This window comes from Acinonyx jubatus, chromosome C1 (assembly GCF_027475565.1).
Source record: "Acinonyx jubatus isolate Ajub_Pintada_27869175 chromosome C1, VMU_Ajub_asm_v1.0, whole genome shotgun sequence".
NCBI lineage: Eukaryota > Metazoa > Chordata > Mammalia > Carnivora > Felidae > Acinonyx > Acinonyx jubatus.
The window spans coordinates 64,294,317-64,322,276 of record NC_069381.1 but is presented as its reverse complement, the minus strand read 5'-3'; the positions used below and the strand labels follow the sequence as shown (position 1 = coordinate 64,322,276).

The 27,960-nt window shown below is 38.8% G+C and overlaps 2 protein-coding genes and 1 pseudogene across 7 annotated transcripts in view; 2 read left to right on the top strand and 1 right to left on the bottom strand.

Annotated features, from left to right (window-relative positions):
- The window catches only part of NEXN (nexilin F-actin binding protein), a 50,853-nt gene extending 23,691 nt beyond the window's left edge, over positions 1-27,162 (bottom strand). For 4 of the 6 annotated variants that reach the window (XM_027058815.2, XM_027058814.2, XM_027058819.2 and 1 more), the window contains exons 1-3: positions 27,031-27,162; positions 1,786-1,864; positions 179-370 (exon numbers count right to left, since the gene is read on the bottom strand). In XM_027058815.2, coding sequence (XP_026914616.1) covers positions 179-370; positions 1,786-1,812 — 219 coding nt within the window. In that variant the 5' untranslated portion in view covers positions 1,813-1,864; positions 27,031-27,162. The remainder of the gene's footprint in view (positions 1-178; positions 371-1,785; positions 1,865-27,030) is intronic. The other 2 variants (XM_027058818.2, XM_027058817.2) reach the window with 1 other exon arrangement.
- Positions 366-27,486, top strand: LOC128313899 (uncharacterized). The gene is made up of 2 exons (XM_053214297.1): positions 366-1,864; positions 27,031-27,486. The coding sequence occupies exons 1-2, from the start codon at positions 1,811-1,813 to the stop codon at positions 27,484-27,486; spliced, it is 510 nt and encodes a 169-aa protein (XP_053070272.1). The 5' UTR covers positions 366-1,810.
- LOC113599719 (uncharacterized) lies at positions 20,991-21,059 on the top strand (annotated as a pseudogene).
- Positions 27,487-27,960: the final 474 nt, after the last annotated feature.

The window sequence follows — 27,960 nt, the reverse complement described above, 5'->3', positions numbered from 1 at the left end:
ATAAATTAATAGGAGCATGTCAAAAATTTAGACTATATTATATGCAAAGTTTGAAATTAACTGACAAATACAGAAAATTATTTGTTATATTTAATATAAAATATGGTTAATGTGAATAAAGCATAAATTAAAACGATGAAAATGAATTTTGCACAAGAATAAAATAAAATAAAATAACCTCCTGCTTTCTCCTGTTCCATTCTCTCTCTCTAATATATTGTTCTTTTCTTCTTTGCTTTTCATCTCTAGATCTCCTTTGATTTCTTTCTTCCCTGGCTCTCTGCATGGCTTCAAACTTATCCTTTACATCACCCTTGCCAAGTTTTGGCACATAGGTTTTTGGGACAGGTTTAGATGAAGAAAGCAGAATCTTCGTTAGAAGAAAATAAAGAGAAGAAAGTTAAAAAAAAAATAAGATAGGAAGAAATCAGGTAAAGATAGATCAGCATAAGCAATATAAGAAATACTTACTGAAACAGAAAACAAATGAGTTTGAAATATTTGTACAATCAGAATCTGATTATTTTCTAAAGTCTAATTATGAAAAATGAAATTATAGAAAACAGAGTAAAAACTTCATTAATATACAGGAGTTCCACTTTGTAGGTGCGAAGGCTAGCAAAATATAAAAACTGAATACTGGATTCTAATTTAAAACAACCTGTACTTTATTTTCCCACACCATTATTAAAGATTCAGATTTTACATCTCTTACTTAAAAGACACCAGGACTCGTTTCAATAAATTAGGTGACGGTGAAAATAAAGCAAAAGTTCAGGCTTTAAAGTTTATAGCCTTATTCATATGTCAACGCTCTTGCTTGTTTCCATATCAAATAGAAGTAAAACTGAAGGGCAGCCCTTTAGTACCCATGTGCTCCAGGTTCTTTGTACAAAGCAGTGATTTGTATGCTGTTACTACTGCTGTACTGTCCATCTAGAACTTCTGTAAACCAACATTAAAAATGTGTAAAAAGGCTGTATCACTCACTCCAAGTAGGCTGAGCTCTAGGATGGCAAAAGAGATTCCCCTGGAAAAGGAGGGGTCTAGTAAAAGACTGGAGAAAAGATTTCCCTCCACTCTAAAACCAGGAGCGCAAATTATTTTCATCATTTTGAAAATTAAGCTGATCACCGGAAGACGTTTCAGTAAATAAAACATCAGTGCCTCAGAACAGCAAACCCATTATCCTAGTAATAATGACAAGTTACTTATTAATCTGTGGCATACCCAGCCCCTCTATTATTTTCTTATGGTGCCATTGGCCATTTAAGGTTTTTTAAACTTCATAATGTTGGGGTGTCAGCAACTGAGCTCTTCTTACTACAACTCTCAGAAACTACAGCCAAGAACCAGAAAAAGACTAAGAGAAATTTTACTGCAGCTGTTGGGAGAAGTAGCTAGGACGGAGCTTTACCCGAGAGTGATTTTATTGCTTTCTCCTAAGAGTATATGTCAAATCTGGGTGTTTTTTTTTTTAATACTAAAAAATAACTTGTAAGATTTATCAAGGTATTAAAATTCTATTCAAGATGTTAGCCATCACTTGCATTTCACTATCATTTACAGATTTAATAATTACGCTTCCAAGATTAGAATCCAAATGAAAACACTGGGCCCAAGACCGGCCTGTGAATTTTAGCTCTTACATTTTATATCTTGACACTATGTCATTATGAACGTCTGGGTATGACCTTTCCACAAAGCAACTGCCCTTTAAGCAGTTCTACAGTCAATCCTATGTTTTCCCCCACCTTTTTTTTTTTTTAAAGGTTTGAGACTTACCTCAGCCTTTTGGGAAATATCATTCATGTTTGCTCTATGTGGTCTCAGGGTGATTATGGAGCTTTGTATATTTTTGCACCTGAAAAAATACATTCGTATTGTATAAGAATTTTTAATGACTTAATTTTTCATATTCTATGTATTTTTGTAAACAGAAACAGCATGTTAATTGCTCCTCAAAAAATACTGACACAATCCAGGCCAGTAATAAATTGTGATAACCTTCAGCTTCTTTGCCCAAGATTCAGGGTAAAAGAGGGTACAAGGTGCATAGTATTAAAAGATCCTTGTAAATTTATGGCCCAGAATAGCTTGGTGAATGTATCAAGTGTACTTGCAAAGAATTTGTGTTTGACAGTTACTGGGTGTATTACTCTGTAAGTATCAACTAGGTCAAGGTGGTTTATCGTGTTATTGAGATCTTCTGTGTCTTTTTTTTTTGGTGGCCCAGTTATTCTATCAGTCTTCAGGTATGTGGGATTGTCTAATAAAGGATTCTTCCTTTAATTATGTCATTTTTTTCGTGTAATTTCAACCTCTTAAGTGCATATGCATTATGATTATAACATCTTTTTGAATTGACTCATCAGTACAAAATTTCCTTTTTATCTCATTGTCTTGAACTTATCTGATATTAAAATAGCTGCACCAACTTTCTTAAGTTTAGTCTGTATGATGTATATAATTTTCTAGCTATTTACTTTCAACTTATTATTTTATATGTACACTGCATCTCTTGGACACAGCATATAATTGGACCTTGTTTTGAAAAATCAATTCCAGGGGCGCCTGGGTGGTGCAGTCGGTTAAGCGTCCGACTTCAGCCAGGTCACGATCTCGCGGTCCGTGGGTTCCAGCCCCGCGTCGGGCTCTGGGCTGATGGCTCAGAGCCTGGAGCCTGTTTCCGATTCTGTCTGCCTCTCTCCCTGCCCCTCCCCCGTTCATGCTCTGTCTCTGTCCCAAAAATAAATAAAAAACGTTGAAAAAAAAATTTTTTTAAAAAAAGAAAAATCAATTCTGATTTAAAAAAAAAATTTTTTTAATGTTTATTTTTGAGAGAGAGCAGGGGAGGGGCAGAGAGAGAGAGAGAGTGAGACACAGAATCTGAAGCAGGCTCCAGGCTCCAAGCTGTCAGCACAGAGCCCGACGCCAGGGTCAAACCCACGAATAGTGAGATCAAGATCTGAGCCAAAGTTAGATGCTTAACCGACTGGGCCACCCAGGCACCCCAATTATGATATCTTTTAATTGCAATGTTTAGTCCATTAACATTTAATGTAATTATTTTTATAAATGGACTTAAGATTACCATTTTACTATTTGTTTCTTGTTTGCCCCTTTTTTTCTTCCTCTATTACTCTTTCCCTGACTACTTCTGAACTATTTGAGTAACTTTTAGAATTTTATCTATTGGTAAAAAATTTTTAATAGCTTTACTACGGTATCACTGACATACAAAAAAACTACGCTTTTAAAAAGTGCAGGGGCGCCTGGGTGGCTCAGTCGGTTAAGCAGCCGACTTCGGCTCGGGTCCTGATCTCGCGGTCTGTGAGTTCGAGCCCCGCGTCGGGCTCTGTGCTGACAGCTCAGAGCCTGGAGCCTGTTTCAGATTCTGTGTCTCCCTCTCTCTCTGACCCTCCCCAGTTCATGCTCTGTCTCTCTCTGTCTCAAAAATAAATAAACGTTAAAAAAAAAGTGCACAGTTTGGGGGTGCCTGGGTGGGTCAGTTGGTTTCGGCTCAGGTCATGATCTCATGGTTTGTGGGATTGAGCCCCACATCAGACTCTGCACTGACAGCACAGAGCCAGCTTGGGCTTCTCTGTCTCCCTCTCTCTCGGCCTTTCCCCCACTCATGCTGTCTCTGTCTCTCTCAAAATAAACTTAAAAGAAAAAATTTTTTAAAGTGCACAGTTTGATAAGTTCACATATGTATGTACCTGTGACACCATCACCACAACCAAGATAATATAAACATTACCCCCAAAAGTTTTCTCAGATCCCTTAACTCCCCCCTTTTCTTGCTTCTCCCACCCACATCCCCAGGCAGGTATATTTTTGGTCACCAAAGATTCAATTTTCTATAAATGGAATCAGATAGTATGTACCATTTTATCAGGCCCCTTTATCCAGCATATTTTGAGATTCATCCATCAATAGTTGGATCATCAATAGTTCATTCCTTTTTAGTACTAAATATTATTCCATTGTATGAATATATCACAATCTATTGAATTGGTTGAATACCACAGTTTGTTGAATATACCACCATTCATTTGTTACTGGACATTGGGCTGTTTGCAGTTACTATTACAATGAAGCTGTTATGAATATTCATGTGTAAACTTTTGTATGAACATATACTTTTTTGAGTAAATAAAGTATAATGGCTAGACCTTATGGTAGATGTATGTTTAACTTTTTAAGAAACTGACAAACTGTTTTCTAAGTGATTGTACCATTTTGTCTTCACACCAACAGTATATGAGACTTATACTTTCTCTATAGCCTCACCAGCACTTGGTATGGGTCTTCTAACTTTTAGACATTCTAAAGGTGTGTAGTGACATCACATTATGGTTTTAATTTACATTTCCCTAATAATTAATGCTATTGAACATCTTTTCATATGTTTCTTTTCTACCTACAAATATTCTTTGGTAGAAGTATCTGTTCAAATCTTTTGCCCATTTTGTTACTGGGTTATTTATTTTCCATTAACTTTTGAAAGTACTTTACATATTCTGGATATAAGACCTATATCAGATGTATGATTTGAAAAGATATTCTCCCAGTCTTTGGCTTGTCTTTTCATTTTCCTAACAATGTCTTTTGAAGAGCAGAAACTTCATTTTGATAAAATCTATTTTATCATCTTTTTCTTTTATAGTGTGTACTTTTGGTGTTGTACTGGCTTAACCCACAATCACAAAGAACTTATCCCATATTTACTTCTAAGAGGTTTATAGTTTTAGGTTTTGCATTTAGGTCTTTTATCCATTTTGGGTTGATTTTTGTATATTGCAAAAGTTCACTTTTTTGCAGATAAACAATTTTTCCAGGACCACTTATTAAAAAAAACATATCTCTCTGATGAAATGCTTTTGCATTTTTGTCAAAAATCAATTGACTATGGTGGGTCTATTTCTGGACCCTCCATTCTGTTCCATCAGTCTCTCTCTCCTGATGCCAATACCACAGTATTTTTTTTTTTAACTCCAGTCACCATGTCATATTCTTGATTAGTGTACTTTATCATGAGCCTTGAAAAAATTAGTGTAACCCCAACTTTGTTCCTTTTCAAACTTGTTTTGACTATTCTAGGTCCTTTGTATTCACATAAAAATCTGTAAATACTTCTGTATTTGTTGATGCTATTGTAAATGATTTTATTTTTTAGATTTCAATTGATGATCATTTGTTGCTGGTATATAGAAATATAATTTATTTTTGTATTCTCATCTTCTATCCTGCTACCTGGCCAAAGTAACTTATTAGTTCCATTGGGTTGTTTTTATAGATTCCATTTGATTTTCTACATAGATGACTATATCATCTATGAACGCATTTCAACTTTTTCCCTTATACCCTGTATGTCTTTTATTTCCTTTTTTGGCCTGAAGGTTCTGGATAGAACCTTCAGTACAAAGTCAAATAGAAGTAGGGAGAGCAGACATATTTGCCTTGTTCCTGACCTTAGGGGGAAAAATGTTTAGTCTTTCACCATTAAATGATTTTAGCTACAGATTTTTCTTAGATGTCCTGTATGAGATTAAGTTCCTTTCTATTCTTATTGTGCTAGAGTAATTTTAGGAATGGATGTTGGATTTAATAAAATGTCTTTTCTGTATCTATTGAGATAATCTTATGTTTGATTTTCGTTATAGTAAGCTACGTTAATTTATTTTCAAATGTTAAATCAACTTTACATTCCTAGGAGAAACTGCATTTGGTCTGATGCATTATCCTTTTAACATACTGATAAATTCAATTTGATAAAATTTTGTTAAGAAGTTTTCCATCCATGTTTATGGGACGATATTGGTGTGTAGTTTTATTTTTTTGTAACATCTGCTTTTGTTAATAATAATACTGCTCTCATAGAATGAGTTGGGAATTATTTTGTCTTAATTTTCTGTAAGATCTAATGTAGAACTGATATCATTTTTTTCTTTTTTTAAAAATGTTTATTTATGTTTGAGAGAAAGAGAATGTGAGTGGGGGAGTATCAGAGAAAGAGAGAGGAGAGAGAGAGAGAGAGAGAGAGAGAGAGAGAGAGAGAGAGAGAGAGAATCCCAAGCAGGCTCCATGCTATCAGTGCAGAGCCCAATGAGGGGCTCAATCTCATGAACTGAGATCATGACCTGAGCTGAAATTAAGTGTCAGACACTTAACCAACTAAGCCACCAAGTGCCCCTATATAATTTTTTCTTAAATGTTTGCAAGAACTTTCCAGTGAAGCCATTTGGGGACTAAAGTTTTCTCTCTGGGAGAAGACAATATGATGAAGGTAGATGGGGCATGATTCCATGTAATTATTAACAAGGTCCTAACTTTTGTTGTTTAGTGGGTCTGTGGGTGCTTATTACATTATTAACAGTACTTTCCTAATAAAAGCAGGCAGTACATGACTATCTGTCATTACCAAGGTTTGTGAGTAATCTAATTCTATGTGCCTGAGATAAAACTAACCAGTAGTTCTAGTCTTGATCTCTTACCTGAGTCACTCTATCATATCTAGAGTTACCTATTAGATATTTCTTCTTGTATAACCAAGAGAACTTATCCTTCATTCTCATAGCTTCTCAAACCTTAGAGTTATTTCTGGTTCATTCTTCTTTTAGATCTCCTAAATTATGATAGACTGTCAAGATTTGTGATTGTTTCTTTCAAATTTGTTCTTATATATTACTTCACTATTTCCATTGTCCTCATAATACAAGCCTTTATCACCTCATACTTTGATTACAACAATTTGATAATCAGATCTAAATCCAAATTTCAATTCTGTGCTTCCTGGTTAGGATTAGATAACATATGTAAAAAATTCTAGAATACCTAACATTAGTAGGTATCAAAAATTTTGATTGATTTCATCACTCATGGTCTCCCTATCCTTTTTATCCTCTTCAGTAAAAACGTACATTTCCCTGCCAATTAGCATATATTAATATATTATTTGTGTAATCTAAAAGAGTAATTAATACCAAAGGGTATGAGGAAACTTTGAGCAATCTCACATAAATTGATAAATTTAGCTGGATTAATTGGCCAGAGGGAACTTGAAGGAGCCTTTTTTTGTGGCAAAATGAAAGAAAATTCTGTCGTTTGGTGACAGTGAAAAATTACCCTGTCAAGAGTAGTCCTGGAGAATAAATGAATCAGCTAGCTTCTTCATCTAATTTTTTTTTAAATCTTCAAATTATATCTTGACTTATTTATAGATTCAGAATAAAATAAGTTTAATTTTTAAATTTAATATGAGTAAAACCAGTTAAAATCGTTTTTTAAATGTCATTTCAGTACCCTGAGCTCTCATTCTGAAAGTCTGTGAAAATTTGAATAGTACTAACTTTAACTTTTTTTAATTAAAATATGAGCAGACAATCTTTTGCTGAGTTTGCTCTGTTCTGCATTTTGAGGATAAAAAAGTTGTAGCAAACTAAGTTTGTTAGCTTTTTGTCTTATAGAATTGTCTTTCAAGATGTAGGTTACAAACCAATAGGACTCATATCTCTAGTTTTATAGAGATATGAAAAAAATTCAGAGAAAAAATTCAAAATCAAGCAGGCAAATATCTATTGGATTCCTTTATAATTTTTTAAAGGAATTTTTTTAATTCCTGGTAGAAACAATATTACATTCCAATTGCTAACTCAGTTGTCTTTCTGTGCTAAAGTTAAAGGTATGAATTTGACTATGTTAGGTTCATTGACTTCACAAGAAAGAACTCTGTTCCACAGTCATTGATTGTAATGTCTTATTAAAACCAGTTATCTCGGGGCACCTGGGTGGCTCAGTCGGTTAAGTGTCCGACTTTGGCTCAGGTCATGATTTCACAGTCTGTGAGTTCGAGCCCCACATTGGGCTCTGTGCTGACAGTTCAGAACCTGGTGCCTGCTTTGGATTCTGTGTCTCCCTCTCTGTCTGCTCCTCCCCTGCTCATGCTGTCTCCCTGTCTCTGAGAATAAATAAACCTAAAAAAAATACTAAAAAGAAAACAACTATTTCACTAACACATCCTTTGATCACATATGAATGATAATAATCCAAGCTAACATTTATGGAGCCTTTATTGTGTGCCAGGTAATGTGCCAAGTGTTTAACAAGCATTATTTCATTTAATCCCCTCAATAGCCCTTTACGGTAAAGATTATTAACAAGCTCTCTCTCAAAATTTCCAAGCCCAGTAATTTTAAATTCTTAAAATATTAAGATGAGAATAATGTATTTTGAGTTTACAGATGTGAAGTCTGTAAATTGTTACAGATGGAAAAACAGAGACCTAGGGGCATGTGGGTGGCTCAGTGGGTTAAGCATCCGACTTCAGCTCAGGTCATGATCTTCTGGTTCCCACGGTTTGAACCCCATGTCAGGCTCTGTGTTGACAGTTTGGAGCCTGGAGCCTGCTTCGGATTCTGTGTCTCTCCCTCTTTCTGCCCCTCCCCCACTCATGCTCTTTCTCCCTCTCTTTCAAGAATAAACATTAAAAAATTTTTTTAAGAAAAACAAAGACTTAGAAAGTTAAGTAACCAAGGGGGCTCCTGGGTGGCTCAGTTGGTTAAGCCTACGAGTTGGGCTTGGGGCATGATCTCACAGTTCATGAGTTTGGGCTCTGCGTCCCACTCCCACACTGGGCTCTCTGCTGTCAGCACAAAACCTGCTTTAGATCCTGTTCCACCCTCTCCTTGCCCCTCCCCCACTTCACGCACATACATGCACACTCTCAAAAATAAACATTAAACAAAAAAAAAGTTAAGTAACCTGTTTAAGACCACACAACTAATGAGTGGTGTTGGACACAGGATAAAAGCAGGCAGTTCGACTACGGGGTCTACATTCTTACTGTATTATACTGATGCCAAAAAAACAGTGCAACTGGCATGTGTGGTGGGGCAAGGGGAATACCAACCAGCTTATAATGCCTAACCGACTAGTGTAATCAAAAGATCCTTTAATCGAATTATTTGAGAACCATAATTCTGAGCAGCAGAAATATATTGGAAGCTCAAAAGACATGACTGAAAGTATTCTCTACATTTAGTGAAATTGTAGTTTTTAGCCGGGAACGGGCAGTAGAACAGGGTATTTTGTCCCACGTGAGCACAGTTTTTATTTAAGGAAGTTTATTTCCTTGTAAACTAATATGGGGGCACCTGGGTGTCTCAGTCAGTTGAGCGTCCAACTTTGGCTCAGGTCATGATCTCACAGCTCATGAGTTTGAGCTCTGCGTCCGGCTCTGTGCTGACAGCTCAGAGCCTGGAGCCTGCTTTGGATTCTGCATTTCCCTCTCTCTCTGCCCCTCCCCCACTCATGCTCTGTCTCAGAAATAAACATTAAAAAAAAAGTTTTAAAAAATAAATATGTGCTAGCAATTATTCTCTTAGAATTACTTGGCATTAAGGAGAACACAGAGTTAGGTTATTAAATGATTCTCAAATACTGAATGAAATGCAGTTATCTCAGCTGGCTGTGTTTTAGAATTCATTTAGTGAATTCATTCACATGTGATAAAGTCAGGTGCTGTTTTCTCTGATTTTCTTTTTTTCTTTAATTTTTTTTTTAACGTTTATTTATTTTTGAGACAGAGACAGAGCATGAACGGGGGAGGGGCAGAGAGAGAGGGAGACACAGAATCCGAAGCAGGCTCCAGGCTCTGAGCCATCAGCCCAGAGCCCGACGCGGGGCTCGAACTCACAGACCGTGAGATCGTGACCTGAGCTGAAGTTGGACACGCAACCGACTGAGCCACCCAGGCGCCCCTGTTTTCTCTGATTTTCAAAGTGCCCAAGTCAGCAACATGCAGGTAGCACTTCTATTGTTGTAATTAATGACAGTGAAGAATCAAGTAACAATATTCACATGTATGGCATTGTCTTAAGGAACACACTGACCTTTCCCAAAATTCTGCTCAACTGTCAAGAGTATAGAAGGCTTCTGAATTTATCTAACAGAACATTATCTAACAGTACTCCTAGATTAAGCCAAATTCCCTCTTAATTGTATAATGACAGTGAGAATTCTGGTTTTATAAAGGCTTTTTAAAGTATATATGTTCCAACAAAGTCATGACATGGACACTGAAATGTTCAAAAATTATTTGAATATCACACATTTTAGTGAATCTCAACACTGAACCATAAATCCATCAAGGACATTCCTGTGGAAGGGAGTCAACAGTACTGACATTTAAGTCAAGGAATGAATCATCATGCTCTCTAAATTGCAGCTGAAAGTTTTCAGTTTCCTTAAATCCTCTCCTTCCTGTCTCCTACCACCCCCTCTGCACCCTCACTCCACAATACCCTAACTACTCATGCCCTTCCTTCAAGGGCATAATGACCTACGACTCTGCCCAAACTGCCTCCCTCTCATATATCAGCCAACTAGAGACCACGTCTTAGACTAAATTATAGCTGCTTAATATGCAAATGATCTTAATTATGTGGTGCAATGTGTATTATGATATAAAAATTCCAGACCATTAATATACAGAAATCTGTTGCATTTCTATACACTAATAATGAAGTAGCAGAAAAATTAAGAAAACAATCCCATTTAAAATTGCACCAAAGAGAATAAAATACCTAGGAATAAATTTAACCCAGAGGTTAATTTTTCAGTATGGTGAAAACTCTGAAAACTGTAAGACATTGATGAAAGAAATAGAGGACAACACAAACAAATGGAAAGATGTATCATGCTCATGCATTGGAAGAATTAATATCATTATAACATCCAAAACATACCCAAAGCAATCTACAGATTTAATGCAGTCTCTCTCAAGACACCAAGCAGGAGTACTTGGGTGGCTCATTTGATTAAGTGCCTGACTTCAGCTTGGGTTATGATCTCCTAGTTCTTGGGTTCAAGCCCTGCGTTGGGCTGTCTACTGTCAGCCAAGAGCCCGCTTAGGATTCTCTCTCCCTGCCTCTCTGTCCCTCCCCTGCTCACGCTCTCTCAGAAATAAATATCTTTTTTAAAAAGTCGGGGCGCCTGGGTGGCGCAGTCGGTTAAGCGTCCGACTTCGGCTCAGGTCATGATTTCGCAGTCCGTGAGTTTGAGCCCTGCGTCGGGCTCTGGGCTGATGGCTCAGAGTCTGGAGCCTGTTTCCGATTCTGTGTCTCCCTCTCTCTCTGCCCCTCGCCCGTTCATGCTCTGTCTCTCTCTGTCCCAAAAATAAATAAACGTTGAAAAAAAAATTAATAAAAAGATACCCAATAGTATTTTTCACAGAGCTAGAAAAAATAGTTCTAAAATTTGTATGGAACCACAAAAGACCTCAAATAGCCAAAGCAATCTTGAGAAAGAGGAACAAAGATGGAGGTATCACAATCCCAGATTTCAAGATATACTACAAAGCTGTGGTAATCAAAATAGCATGGTACCGGCACAAAAAGAGACATGTGAATCAACAGGAGAGCCCAGAAATAAAGCCACACTTACATGGTCAATTAATTTACAACAAAGGAGGCAAGATTATACAATGGGGAAAAGACAGTCTTTTCAATAAATGGTGTTGGGACTGACAGCTACATGCGAAAGAATAAAACTGGACTTTCTTACACCACACACAAAAATAAACTCAAAATGGATTGAAGACCTAAATGTGAGACCTGAAACCATAAAACTCCTGGAAGAAAACACAAGCAGTAATCTCTTGGACATCTCCCTTAACAACATATTTATGGATATGCCTCCTCAGGCAAGGGAAACCATAGCAAAAATAAACTATTGGGACAACACGAAAATAACAAAGGAAACACAGCAAAGGAAACCATCAACAAAACAGAAAGGCAACCTGCTGAATGGGAGAAGATATTTACAAATGAGATATCTGATAAGAGGTTAATGTCCAAAATATACAAAGAACAGGAGAGCCTGGTTGGCTCAGTCGGTTAAGCATCCGACTTCCGCTCAGGTCATGATCTCACAGTTCCTGAGTTCGAGCCCCACATCGGGCTCTGTGCTGACAGCTCAGAGCCTGGAGCCTGCTTCGGATTCTGTGTCTCCCTCTCTCTCTGCCCCTCCCCCAGTCATGCTCTGTCTCTCTCTGCCTCTCAAAAATAAAGAAACGTAATAAAAAATTCAAAATATATAAAGAATTTCTACAACTCAACACCAAACAAAACAAAAACAATCTAATTGAAAGATGGGCAGAAGACCCAAATAGACTTTTTTTTCAAAGAAGATGTACAGAGGGTCAACAGACATATGAAAAGATGTTCAACATCACTAATCATCAGGGAAATACAAATCAAAACCACAGTGAGATATACCCTCACACCAGTCAGAATGACTAAGTATCAAAAGGACAAAAAAAAAAAAAAAACAAGTGTTGACAGGGAAGTAGAGAAAACAGAACCCTAATACACTGTTGGTGGAATTGGAAATTGGTGCAGCCACTGTGGAAAAATGGTATGGAGGTTCCTCAGAGAAGTTAAAAACAGAATTGCCATATGAACTAGTAACTCCACTACTGGGTATTTAATCCAAAGAAAACAAAAACACTAATTCAAAATGACATATTCACCCCTATGTTTATTGCAGCATTATTTACAATAGCCAAGATATGGAAGCAGCCTAAGTATTCATCAATGGATGAATGGATAAAGATGTGAAGATACACACACACACACACAATATATTGCTCAAACATAAAGAATGACATCTTGCCATCTGCAACAACATGGATGAGTTTACAGGATATTATACTAAGTGAAATAAGTCAGAGAAAGACAAATAGCTTATGATTTCATTTATATGTAGAACCTAAAAAACAAACGAGTAAGGACACAAATCCAATAAACTCTTTTATTTTTTTTTTAATGTTTATTTATTTTTGAGAGAGACAGAGACAGAATGCGAGTGGGTTAGGGGCAGAGAGAGAGGAAGACACAGAATCCGAAGCAGGCTCCAGGCTCTGAGCTGTCAGCACAGAGCCCAACGCGGGGCTCGAACTCAGGAACTGTGAGGTCATGACCTGAGCCGAAGTCGGATGCTCAACCAAGACACCCAGGCGCCCCTCCAATAAACTCTTAAAAGGAGAGAACCAGTGGTTGCCAGAGGGAAGGCGGATGGAAGGATGGGCCAAATACATAAAGGGAATTAAGAAGTACAAACTCCCAGTTATAAAATAACTAAGTCACAGAGACGAAAAGCAATGCATAGGGAATATAATAAATAATACCGTATAACATTGTATGGTGACAGATGGTGACTACACTTATCATGGCAAGCACTGAGTAATGAATAGAATTGTTGAATCAGTATGTTGTATACCTGAAACTAAAATAACACTGTATGTTATTTACACTTCAGTTTTTAAAGTTACATATACAAATTCAATCTTGTCATAATTTTTCATAAACACTCTCTCATACAAAAATTTGCAAACCTGTGTATTTTTACATTTAATAAAAGGGTAATACAAATATATTTTGAAGTCTTCAAAATATTCTACTAGAGCTTTTGTTGTTTAAGGATTTTGTAGCAAAATATTCAGGATTATAAATATATTCTGATGACAACTTCTCAGTTAATTGTTGATTTTCTAAGCACATTAAGAAGACTGTGATGATGGAGGAAGACTGGAGTTAGAACCAGAAAACTTCTACTAGGGTTTCTGTTTGGGTTGTTTATTAGATGTATGGTCTTGGGCAAACCAGTTTACTTCTCTCAATTTCAGTTTATATAAAACTATATATATAATATGTATATATTATATATAAATTATATAATTATATGTTATATTTATAAGTTTTTATATATTTATGTAAGTTATAATTATAGATGTTATATATAACATAAGTTATATATTATAAAATTAATATTATATACAGTTGTATATAAACTGAAGTTGATATATAGAATATATATAAAATAGGAATAATGCTTTTCTCATTTTCTCATTATATTTCTCATTATATTGCCCATAAAATGTACAGTTCTCTCCTTCAGAATGTCACTACTACACCTGACATTCTCAGCCACTCCTTCATTCTGAAATCCTTTTCACTCAGCTCCATGACACCATTCTCTCCCTGTTCTTTCGTGTCTCTAACCATTCCTTCTGTCTCCTCTGAGGACTTCTCTGCCTCTCTCCACCTCTTCGGTGTTGTTTGCCCATGTTTCAGTCTTTGCCCTTTTCTTCTTACTCTAAACTTTTCCTTCAGTGATACACTTTGGCCCTTTAAATTGCCTCGTTAGCTTCATCTCTGTCACACCTTCCTCCCACCCTATCACTCACACTGAAATATTGACACACCTCAAGCCTTTGCACAGCTACCTCCCTTGGCTTAATGTTCTGCCCATTCCCTTACCTCTTAGCTAACTCCTACTCATCCTTTAGTACTTAGTCACTTTTCTCCAGGAAGTTTTCCTCGACTCCATAAGACTGGATTACGTGCTTCTGTGTGTGTTTCCATATCACCTCCATACTTACATTGACTGTATCATTTACCACAATGTATGGTAATGAACTTTCTTGAATACCTCTTCTACTAGAATGTGAGCTCTTTGACAGTAGAGACTGTAATTTATGCACTACTGTATCCATAGCCCATGGCATTTGCCCAGCATAGACCTACATAATAATTGTTTGCTGATAGGTAAATCCTGCCAACTCCAAGGTGAAGCACTTTATAAACAGTTAAAGATTACTGTTCTCATCACTATCATTATGACTTTCATTATACGATAATGGAATACAATATAAATAGAATACACTATTTATTACACAAATACTTATTAAGCATCTGCTACGTGCCAGGCACTCTACTAAGTATTGAGAAATACAACATTGAATAGATAGACGTTCTCCCAATTTTCATGCTGTTAATAGTCTCTTGGCCAAAACTTTCAACAAAAGCCTTGGAACAGGATTTTTAATGGTCCAGTCTGCTTTACTATCTACAAACACAGGTGGGGTTCTAACATCAATCATCTGATACAGAATTGAAAGGAAGCATACACCATACCCAACCTTCCAGTCAGATGCCTAAGATAATGACTTCTATTCTCAGACTACTTTTTGCACTTCTCTTAATTCCACCCAGACTTCGACCTGCACATCTGATAGACTTTATGCTCCTTTCCCAGATTACCGTGGATTGGTTCCTTTCCAGTGCCTACCTCAATGCCTATAAATAAGAAATTATAATGTAAAATAAACTCCAAAAGGCATCATGGAAAGATTTTCAATATACATGTAGTAATCATCAAAACTGAGAAGTCTAAAACATCCCATCCCTTTGACCCAACTCTTATTTTCTTAATGAACTATCTGTACTTATTTTAAAATCTGCTCTTGGACATTTCCAGAAGATTTTCAAATTAATCTTTTGGGAACATACTGTCATATTCCAAATATCCACTCAATCTTAGACTCATTGATTATTGCCTCCCACTTTCATGCTTTTAATATGCTATTAGTCAACATTTCCCCTACTAGCCTATAAACTTGTGTGGAATTTGGGGTGTCTCAGTTAGTTGAGCATTTGACTTCAGCTCCAGTCATGATCTCACTATTCATGAGTTCAAGCCCTGCATCGGGTTCTGTGCTGACAGCGCAAAGCCCACTTCACATCCTCTGTCTCCTACCCCGTCTGCCCCTCCCTCTCTCGTGTGCATACATGCTCTCCCTCTTTCAAAAATAAAAAATATTTTTAAAAAACTCATGTGGAATTTGCAGTTTTATTTAGAGCAGAGACCCCAGGCCCTCCTTTAACTACATATAATTACGTAGCTAAAAGTATTCATATATTTAGTATTCACATGTATCACTGTCATTTTAATAAGCCTACAAAATGAGGGGTGCCTGGGTGGTTCCATCAATTGGGCATTCAACTCTTTAACTCAGGTCATGATCTCAGTTGGTGGGTTTGAGCCCCCTGTCGGGCTCTGTGCTGGTGACACAGGGCCTGCTTGGGATTCTCTCTCTCTCTGCCCCTCACCTACTCTCTCTCTTTCAAAATGGATAAATTAAAAAAACCTACAAAATTCAAAGTACTCACTTTAACAGTTTTCCCTTCCTCAGAAACCTGATAAACATTTTTGAATTATCAAATTTTTTCAAGAGGTACTAGAATTCAAGTGTGGTGAGTACATAAAGTTACCTCAGTTTCTACAGGGAAGCTCTTTTAATGTGGTTTCTTTAAAGTTCTTAACTGATACATATTATCAGAATAATGATTTTAAGTATACATTATTAGTAAAATGAGGTTTAAAATGTTCTGTAGTAGCTTCTAGCCATGATTCCTTTGATTTATAATAGGATAACAGTTTGCCATTCTTTGTGTTTTCATCAGGCTCACCAGGCTGCCTCCTCAACTACTGCATCCCCTGCCCCTCTGTGCTCCTTAACTCTGGTCTGTCACTCCAGCTCTGAGAACATTACCTGCATAGTGCATCACAGATCAGAATTAAAATTCTCATCTGGGTCTGTAGGTCTTCTGCAGGCTTCCTCAGACCTGGTTTCCCTTATCTTTTCCCATTCCTTCAACCTCCCACCTAACAAATTTAGTCAATAGCCTATTTCCACCTCCAAGATAAAATTTCTATACCCAACGCGGGGCTCGAACTCACAACCCTGAGATCAAGAGTCACACGCTCCTCCTGACTGAGCCAGTCAGGTGCCAGGCACCCCCTTCCAAGATGATTTTTTTTTTTTTTTTGAGAGGAAGAGAGCAGGGGAGAGGGGCAGAGGGAGAGAGAGAATTCCAAGCAGGCTCCACATTCAGCGTGGAGCCCGACACAGGGTTCAATCCCACAACCCCAGGATCATGACCCAAGCAGAAATCAAGAGTCTGACACTCACTGACTGAGCCACCCAGGCACTCCCTTCCAAGACAATTCTTAAACCACATTTTTTTTTTAACCAATGAAGTATTTTCCCAAACTAATCATAATAGAAATGGTGATTTTCTCCACTAAGCCCTAACTAAGCATGAATGTTTGCTCTCCTTCAGTCTCTGACACCTCTAAATGTGCTTAGGTTTCTAGGTGTATCTGGCATTTAAACTTTTAAATTTTTTATATTGTTAAACACCCCCCCACACACACACACACATCTAAGAAATATCAGTCTAATCTACTTTAACTTTTTATTATAAAACATTGCAGACATCTGCAAAATTAGACTAATATAATGCACTCTCACATAACCATCAAAAACCTTCAAAAATCACCTGCTTTTTCCATTGTCCTCAGCAATACAAAATCTGTTTATTTGTTATACCAGTGCAGCATGACACATAAGTGATGACACTTTTCTGATGTTTTAAACCCTACTTCAGCTGAAATCACTACATCCTAGGCACCACAGAGTACATCCTCCTGTTCCCTCAGAATTAGGCCCAGAATAACACTTGCCTTTTATTCTCTCTCGGGAAGACTTTAAAGTAACTACTTAAAGAAAATCAGTGCATTCTCAGTTGATTAAATCATTAATAAAATTAAGTTACATATACAAATAAAATGTAAGGATTTTTTTAAAGCTACAATACATCGCAGGAAAGACTTGGAGTCTCTACACTGAATGAAGGAGAAGAGCCGAAACTAACAACTGAATCCCTATTATGGGGCCACACAGTAGGTGGTTTACACATGTTATTTCCTAGATTTAGAGGTTATGAGTGTGATAGAATTACAAATAAATGGGAAAAGATGGAATTAGCTGAAATGAATATTCATTCGCTCAAGAAAGTTATTGAACATCTTTCTGGGGTGCCTGCGTGGCTCAGTCGGTTAAGCTTCTGGCCCCAGCTCAGGTCATGATCTCATGGTTTATGAGTTCGAGCCCTGTGCCGGGCTCTGTGCTGACAGCTTGGACCCTGGAGCCTGCTTCGGATTCTGTGTCTCCCCCTCTCTCTGCCCCTCCTATGCTCATGCTCTGTCTCTTTCTCAATAATAAATAAACATTAAAATATTTTTTGTTTAAAAAGTTATTGAACATCTTTCTGCAATGTGCTAGATGCAGTGTAAGGCACTACATATACAAAGATGAATAAAATCTATCTTTTTATGGAGCTCACAGTGTAGATGGGATGAAAGCTAATTACCGATATAACAAGGCTAACAATTTTAGTTAGAAAATGATTCATTTAAATAACATCTGAAAGTGTGGGAACGCATATAAAAATAAGTTTTCTGATGTTAAAGAAAAATGCCTCCAGTAGAAGAAAGGCTATAAATTAGAGGAGTGGTTTTAGAACTTTTTGAGTTTAGGACTAATGTCTGGATCTATTATTGAGAAGCCTTAGAGAGCTTCTGTATGGATTTTATCTATAGATATTTAAAATATTGAAAATTAAAACCCTCTACTCTCATCCTTTGTTCAGTGTAGAGGCTCCAGGTCTTTCCTGCGATGTACTGTAGCTTAAAAAAAATCCTTATATTTGGGGCACCTGGGTGGCTCAGTCAGTTAAGAGGGTAAGCATCTGATGTCCACTCAGTTCACAATCTCGCGTTGAGGTCAGAGCCCCATATTGGGCTCTGTGCTGACAGGTCAGAGCCGGGAGCCTGCTTCAGATTCTGTGTCTCCCTCTCGTTCTGCCCCTCTCTTGCTCATGCTCTGTCTCTCAAAAATAAACATTAAAAAAATCCTTACATTTTATTTATATATGTAACTTAATTTTATTAATAATGTCATCAAATAAGAACTTACAATTTTTTTGGACTGGTTACTTCAAAGTCTTCCCAAGAGAGTCCTTTCAAATAATAACAAACCCATTACATATCAACACACACATTTTATGACAGTAACTATTTTTCAGAATAAAAATAGTAAGAGTGGCATTGTTTTACATTTTTTGCACATCTCTAATTCTGGCTTAATAAAAGGTACATTCTCATACCTTCTTCTGCATTTGAACTATTGTGACATGTTGTTTTGATTGAAGTATTAAAGATATGGCCTCAAAAAATAAAAATAAAGATATGGCCTCATACAGATGCATAATTGAAAAAGGAAGAACTTTATGGGCCCCTAAAGGGTGTTGGATATTCCCAGGAATTCTAAAACCACATTCTGAGATTTGTTGAATTACAGGAAAGAATGTTCTATCAACTCACGTTAGTTCTTTCTACAAAGGGAGTAGTTGGACTGAGTACCCCCTCACTGTTTTAGAATGCTAAATGAAGTTGTTTTAATAACTTAATTCCTATACTTAGTAACCTGAATACCAATGGATTTTTGGAATCTTAGTCTTTTCCTAATCTAATCTATTAAGTGACTTTTCTTCCGCTTGCTCAGGCAATGCAGTGTCTTTGGCCACCTTAAGGGGGCAGCAGCAACACAACAATTCAGCCTCGCTGCACTGTTGTGTTAAAGATCTCAGGCAAGCCAGATGAATTGTTATCAAGAATGAGTAGAGAGAAAACACTAAAGGACAAGGTTAAACATGCAGCTCATCAACAAGAGCTTGGTCATAATAAAGAAGGCTGGGATGATGAAGGGATTTAATGATGCCAGTCTAGCATATTAATCATTCATGTTAAATTAAGACAGCTAAGTATTCATCATAGGTTTCAGAGGGAGTATCACAATACTACCATAGCCTATAGCATATAATGATAGGATTTATCAAAAGGGTTGCATTTTTCTCCGAATTTGACATATATGGTCTGTATTAACGATACAGTATTTTTGTGAGAAGGAGAACGTACTTTGTACTAGACATTATGCCTGGCAATGGGATACTAGACACTATGCCTGGCAAAGGCTGTATGAAACAGCCTTTGAAATCAAATAGCTTTGTTGGAAGAAATAGATGGGACCACAACTAGTTAATGCACAACATATTAAGTGCTATAATAGCAGTATATACACAGGACTGTAGAAACATGGAAAAGTTGTGGAAAAGACAATGGTGGGATAAAGGAGGGGCTTGGGACTAAGGAACATTACACAGAGATAGGGACATTTGATTTAGACCTTGAAAGAGAAATAGGAGAAGATAAATAAATAGGATTTCACACATTCAGACAAAAGAAGCAACAAGAACAAAAACACCAATTGCCTGATGACCTGTTGCAAATTTGGGGAACTATAAGTTACCCAGCAAATATATGGTGAAACTAGAAAAACAGGCAGGGCACAGACTGGGAACATTCCTAAATGTCATATTAAGAAAGTTTAGACTTGATCCTATAGGCAATGAGGATCTAGAAAGGGATTGTTTTAAAGCAAGAATGTGAATTGGATACATAGTCTAGAAAGAAAAAGCACTCTGACAGCCATGCAGAAAATTGAGGTACACGGAAGAGGACAAATACAGTGGTCCCGGCAAGAGAACACCTGAATTAAGACAGTGGCATTACAAATCAAAAACTGGAAGAGACATTTTAGCAGTGGAACTGACAGGACATAGTGACCCATTCATGCCCTTATTTAATACGTGTTCATTAAGCTCCTACTATATGCCAGGCACTGTCCTAGGCTGTGAGAGATGAAAGTGAACCAAAAGACAAAGTCCCTGCTTCCAGGGAACTTACCTTGTAGTGGGGCCGCTACTGCAAGAGCTTTGGCCACTTAGATTTGGAGAGGGAGAGGAGAGGCAAGGAATACTGTGAAGAATTAGCTCGAAGTTTCTAGTTTGAGCAAATGAGTAGACAGAGTTACCATTAATTGAGATTAAATCTGAAAATACGTTTAAGGAGTCAGAAAATGAGCTCAGTTTTAAATAGGTTTTACTACCTGTCAGAATGACATGGATTTTAATCCTGGGTGGCTCAGTGGGTTAAGCATCCGAATCTGGATTTTGGCTCAGGCCATGATCTCACAGTGAGTGTGATCGAGCCCCCTGTTGACAGCATGGACGGAGTCTGCTTGGGATATTCATTCTCTCTTTCTCTCTCTCTCTCTCTCCCCCCCTCCCCCCTGCACTCACTCCTGTGTGCATGCTCTCTCTCTCAAAATAAAAAAATAAGTATTAAAAAAAAAAAGAATCAGGATTTTTAGAGCTCATTATACAAAGACTTTAAAGATCAGCTTTGTGCAGTGGCAGGATCGTAGCCAATGAGGGTTATCCGAAGCACAATTATTGCTAATTGAAAGACCGTTTAGTCCAATCCCTTCACTTATCATACAGAAAAAGAGGCACAGAGACTCAGTGACTTATCTGAGGTTGCAAATGTTCAGCTGCAGGTTTCTTGACTGTTACTCCATTACTTATTTTATCATTCTCCATTTTTATCTAATTTTAAAGTATGTGAAATATATGTGTATATATATATATATATATATATATAAATATATACACATATATATATTTATATACATAATATGCTGGATGGGTAATACTAATATTGGTATCAACAGGTACAGCAATTAGTGAGACAGGCTTTAAGACACTTTTGAAAATGACTTAATAGCCTGATAAAATGTGTTTCAAGAATAGAGTATAATTTGGAGCTGTTATAAAATAATTTCCAGGTTGAGTATTAAGGTATGAAGCTCAAGCTGTGAGACAATATGTAAATCTCATAGTAGAATATAATATTAAGTACATCAGATCTAAAAATATTCATGCTGATGTTTCTATTCTAGAATTTCATTGGATCTATGCTTGACCTCTATGTTTTCTAAATTAATTTTCCTTGACTTTTTTAGATATTCAATTAAAATATTTCAACATAGCAAATAATGCAGGAATCAAGAAAATACTTTTTTTAAGTTTATTCATTTATTTTCAGAGAGAGAGAGAGAGAGAGAGCGAGCGCACAAGCAGGGGAGGGGCAGGGAGAGAGGAAGAGAGAGAGAATCCCAAGCAGGCTCTGATCTGTCAGTGCAGAGGCTGACCCAGGGCTCAAACCCATGAACCACAAGATCATGACCTGAGCCAAAACCAAGAGTCAGATGCTCAACCAACTGAGCCACCCAGGTACTCCTTAAGAAAAGAATTTTAAATTTTAGCTATCATTTATTATAATGGTTACATTGTGTTAATGTGTTATCTCCTTTCTCAAGGAACAGAATTGTCACGACTGACAGCTTTAAATCTGCATTTCATTAAACTCAAGTAAATTATTTGTCTCAAATTTTAAGAAGGTTTTAGAACACTTAACTATATACTACAATTAATGTTAAAATCTATCCCTTTACAGTCTTTAGAACAAACAACATTGTTTTGAGCTTCATAAAATGTGAGCCTAAATTTTATCATTTTTCACTTCACCAGAAATATATACTTAAATACAATAGAACTTGGGGCACCTGGGTGGCTCAGTCAGTTAAGCATCTGACTTAGGCTCAGGTCATGATCTCATGGTTCATGAGTTTGAGCCCCTCATCGGGACCATAGAGCCCGCTTCGGATCCTCTGTCTCCCTCTCTCTCTGTTCCGCTCTTGCTTGTGCGCCCTCACGCGCTCTCTCTCTCTCTCTCTCTCTCTCTCTCAAATAAAAAACATTTACAAAATACAACTTTATTACATTTCTTTAGTAAAGATGATAACTTTACACTTTAAAAATACTATAAAACCTGTGATAAGCCTTGTCACAATTCAAAAATGTTAAATTAGATCCTATTTTATCTGTTAGAAATAGATTTTTTTTCTTCCTACCAATATAAACAATTCCTCACTAGTGACAAAGAATCTTATTTTCAACCTGCCTTGACATTCTTCTCTATTAATAAAGTATAATACTTTGCACTCATATGACTGTATTTGATAGTTTTCAGAGGGCAATCACTGTGCTAGGAGTACCCTTAAAAGCAAGAATGCTGCTCTATTCTTTTTTTTTTTTAATGTTTATTTATTTTTGACAGACAGAGCATGAGCAGGGGAGGGGCAGAGAGAGAGACAGACACAGAATCTGAAGCAGGTTCCAGGCTCTGAGCTGTCAGCACAGATCCCAACACAGGGCTTAAACTCACAAACGTGAGATCGTGACCTGAGCCAAAGTCAGATATTCAACCGACTGAGCCACCCTGGTGCCCCTGCTCTACTCTATTCTTTATCTTTAGCATCTCATACAACTAGGACACACAGTACAAACTCAACTCATATTTGGAGGAGTGAATGAATGACAAAGAGAACAGGAAAATTGTCTAATCCAAAGTCAACCCAAATAAAACTTATGATTAACATCTCCCAAAAGAAGGCTGCTGGTAAGAATGCATGCATGAATGAATAGAAAACGAAGTAAAATGGACTGTATTTACATTAAACTAGGTCTCTTGAAAAACCAGAAGTTGGCTTCCAAAGCACATGGATGTGGTAATCTCTGGAGGAGAATGGGCTTCCTCACCTTCTCTGCAAGTGGAAATGGCCTTTCAAATGAAGGACACAGCTGGGAAGGGGCAGCCCCAGGCCCTGCCTACAAAGAAGGGGAGGATGGAAAGACAGAAGAGGAACAGTAATTAACTCCCCTTTATGGCCAATCTCTAGGGGTCAAAAAACTCTCCTAAACATTTCCAGGAGGGGAAGGGATTAAGATTATTTAAGAGTTCCCAGAAATACCTACCCTATGCTTTCTGAAATCCCACCACTTAAAATCTTTTTACTCATTTTAGCTATCAATACATTGCCCCTTCCAGCTCAAATTGATACTAGCAATTAGTGTCAGTGAATGTTAACCTGTTCTTCTCATTCCTACGATCACATTATTTAAGAGAAGGATTGCTAACCAAAATATATCTACACTTAAAGTCCGGATTCCTAATGTCAGGTCCAGACTTCCCATCATATCATAGCTTCAGACTTGCCCTCATACTTAGGTCAGAAGACTCAAGCATACTCAAGCGTCTAGGGTCAGGCAATGTAAAAGTAGTGGAAGTCAATGTTACATAGTGTTAATTGACAGTTAACGTAAGTGAATGAGGACTGGTTGTAAAACAACAGGGAATGGAGGAGACAATGTCAAAAGCAGCCTGTGTACCCTGAGGGGGAAGCAACTACTTGTCCCAGGGTATTGTTGTGGTGCAGAAAGGACCCAGTTTTGCCAACATCCTCCAATTTTTCAAGAGGCTGGAAATCCAGGTTTTATTTTTTAAGCCTGTTTGTGGCTGTAAGTGGCTTCTGGCTGCCAATTTGTGGCCCCTGATCTAAATGAACAGGCAGCACTAAGAAAATGGAGGGACAAAGGGAGGCCTAGTTTAGCCTGAAAGGCGGAGGCCCAGTCAAAGGGGAGGAAAGGACAAGAAAGAGGCACAGAAAGGAAGGTGGAAGTCAAATTTCACCAACCTTAAAACGTGGCCCAGGGAGCTCCAATCTGTCTTCTAATCTGACAGGAAAAGGGAGGCGATGACAAGAAAAAAAAAAAAAAAAAAAAAAAAAGGAGGGGCAGGGAGAAAAAAAACGCTACTGATAGAAAAAGGAAATACATCAAAATGCTAACAATACATGTGTCACATTTTGAAGGTCCCCTTTTCCATTCCTGATATTTTTTAACGTTACATTATTTTTGACAGAGAACGAGTGGGAGAGGGGCACAGACAGGGGGAGACAGAGAATCCAAAGCAGGCTCCGTGCTGTCAGAGCAAAGCCCGATGTGGGGCTCGAACCCACCAACGGTGAGATCATGACCTGAGCCGAAGTCGGAAGCTTAACATACTGAGCCACCCAGGTGCCCCTCCATTCTTGATAATTTTTAACCATAAATATGGTTATATTAAGTTTAGAACAAAAAACCCACAAATTTTACTAGAAGTTAAATAAGTTGGATTTCAGGGTAAAAATCCACTCATCACAACGTGTAGAAGGTCTACGCTATGGTTAAGTCCAGCCAAACTATGCACTGAATACTTAAATAGAAAAAGAAAATAGAACAATTCCAAGTGTATATAAATAATATGTAATTTTCCAATTATAAAACCAGAAGAGAACATGAAAAAACCTACACAGGTGATATAGACCACAAATTGATTAAGTAAGAACAAAACTATGTGAAATTGTTAAGAATGCTGTAGGTCATTTTCCCTCTAAATTATAAAACAGCTACCAAGATATTTTGTGTGTATATGCCTTACATACTAAAATATACTGCGTCCTCTCTCCCATAAAAATGTTTAGACATCTGCCCACCTACTACATACTTTTCTACATTTACTTCATTGTTTTCCTTCTTAGAGGCATGTGCTTTTATTTAAACAATACTTTTATTTGCCTTTAGGGTGTTTTGAAGATAACGGTAAGTTTTATCCTTTTTTCCTAAATGAAGAAGTATGTCATCTCAGGTCACTTGGGTTCGAAGCAATCTAAATCCCCAATCTCTTCCAAATATACATACTCAGTTTTCATTCTGTTCACAAATGGAACCCTAACCTAAATACTTCAAGTGTAATTTCAGGGGAAAAATACTGTTCAAAAGCCTAGATAACGCATTCCTTTGTTGATGCTAAATATAGTCATCTCGAGATGACACACATTTTGACAATGATCAGTCTTACATATCAAATTTTCAAAAATAGCACAGATTCCATTGAAGGTGAACAAGAAAAATGGCTCTTCACTACATTCAGCTGAAAAGGGATTTTGAAGTGTGAATCGAATTTTGCCAATTTGAGGGAAACCGGATTTAAAAAAAATTTGTTGTAGTTTTTGCTTAGGGCTCCTTAAGGGAGTTGTAGATAAAACACACAATTTCCCACATTTTTCTTTAAATTATTCCAAAGTATAAAAGATCTTCAAAAAAAGAGGACTAACAGCTGTGAGGAAGAATCATAACTAGTTGTATTAAATAATCAAAGTTCATTTATACTAAACATATCTCAAAAAAACAACTGTCCCTCAGTTTGATTAATTATGCATTTTCCACCTTGGCACACCTCAAAACTCAGAAGAATTTCAAAGACTTAGTGTATTTTGAGTTTTCTTATGGCAGTAATCCAACCTGTAAGGGGGGGGGGGGCGGTGGGAATAATGTGGTTCACTTAATGACGTGTGACTAAGAGGGAATAAATACTCAGGTTTACTAATCGTACTACCCAACACATAGTTATGCTGTGACTCGCAGGCCAATGGGCCCGTTACACAAATTCATTAACAAAATTTAGCTGATGAATGATGCTCCCATGGCTTTGCTCATGGAACTATTTCTCATGGCTTACTTCATTTTTTCTACCTGCCTCTTTCCCAAGGACAGACATTTTGTTAGGACATACCCTTATGCTATTTTTACCTTGTTCTCGCTCGCTCTCCACCGCACCCTCCCCCCAGCTCTCTTTGTTTCGCGTTATGGTCCTCAAATAAATATAAAATGAAAGTCTCGAAGCCACTGCGATAATCATAACCTCTCAACTTCGTTATTTTCTTTACAAATGCCAGTAAATTCTTAGCACTGTAGAGCGTTTCACAGTTTACAAACAGTTGGAACGGCGTGGCGTTTCCAAAAAAGAGAGGACAAGGGAGGTCTACAGAGGTGACCACATTACGCACTCCACTCCAACTTCCCACTGTAGTTGCGCAACCCCAACATCCCACCTCGGACAAAATAGCCTCCAGAAAATACTTTGGAGGGAGGGGGTAGCTGATGGGCTGTAAATCACATATTACTCCCCAACCTTCGCAGGGACGCACCAGAAAGGATTTCTCTTAAAAAAAAAGCAGGCATCGCTGGCGGAGACGGAGACCGCTCCGGGGGCACGTGGTGGGTGGGGGGGACGCCACTGAACTTGGAGCCTGCTTGGACCCCGAGGGAAGAGCGAGGGGACTGGCACCCACTGCGCTCGCGGAGGGCCGTTCCCTGCAGGAGTAGGGAAGGCACCCGAGCACCCGAGTTCCGTGCCGACAGGGTACGGGCGGAGCTGAAAGCAGGGGAGCGGGGCCGAGGAAACCGCCGCCAGAGCCCAAGGCCGGCTCGCGCCGCCAGAGGCGCAGACCCGGGCCGGCACCCCGCCGAGTCCGCAGGACGCGGCTCCCTCGGGCCGGGCCGGGCGCGCAGCCACAGCTGGCCGCAGCCCCGCGTGCTCAGGGGGCTGCGGCTCAGCCCGGCGGCGGGGCGCGTCTTCCCGCAGCCCCCGCCCCCGCGGGGGACCCGACACCTCCGTGTCCGCCGCCCCCGCCCCACGTCCCCCGACTGCTCTCACCCGCCCGGAGCCGACGAGCAGCGAGTGTCCTCCTCGCGCGCGGAGAGGCTGTGCGCGTCCTGCGCCTGGGTGCGGGCAGGGGTCTGGGCGCTCCGGCCGCTGCCGCCGCCGCTCCGGCCGCTGGGAGCCCTCTGGCCGCCGCCGCCGCCTCCAGCAGCAAGTTTCCATAAAAGTCCTGGTGCGCAGCCTGTTCCCGCATTCCAGGCGGGCCCAGCGCCGGCTGCAGCTGTTCCAGAACACCAGGCCAGTTCCCCCAACCCCCACCTCCGCCGTAGCGCCCGGAGGGGGGTGGAGTGTCGAGGAGGGAGACTGGAGAGGGGCGGCGGCTGCCAACTTTCCGCCAGAACCTGCCGGTCGCCCGAGTCTGGGTCGCCGAGCCTCTCACCGGAGTTCTGGCCTCCACCTCCCGGCAGGGACCGGACACGGGAGGCGGCCTCCCCGGTGGGTAAGGAGTGATGTTGGAATGGGATTCACAGACAGGCTGGAGCCGGCTCCCCACTACCCACAGCCTGTTGGCCCTGGGGCTCACTTCTCTCAGCGGCTCTTGCAGTCCTGGCTTCTAACCCGCACGCCGAGCCACCACCTTGTCTTCAACGAAAGCATGACTTTTGACCAAATTTTCCTTTGTTGCTGAGACCATAGGGCAGCAGTCCGGGGACCACTTCGTCTGGCTGTGGCTGTCTTTTTCTTGGCTTTCGTCTTGAACTCCCAAGAGAGTGGTGATAGAGAAAAGTGGAAGGAGAAGGGGGAGGGAGAAGAAGAGGTTTAAAACACACACACACAACTAAAAGCGAATAATACTTGTATAATCGACCACCTTTCCCTAGTTAAAGGCAAATCATCTCTGGTCTTTTTAAACTAAAGGCACCTGAGAATGTTAGCACCCACACGCCTTTTCAACCAGCCTGTCAGTTAAACCCATCAGACAAC

Excerpts from the sequence above, each read along its gene's own strand:
- LOC128313899 (XM_053214297.1), top strand. The coding sequence starts at position 1,811 with ATGTTTGCTCTATGTGGTCTCAGGGTGATTATGGAGCTTTGTATATTT. Across the intron at positions 1,865-27,030 it reads AGCTTTGTATATTTTTGCAC|CCGCCCGGAGCCGACGAGCA; the intron begins CTGAAAAAATAC and ends GACTGCTCTCAC.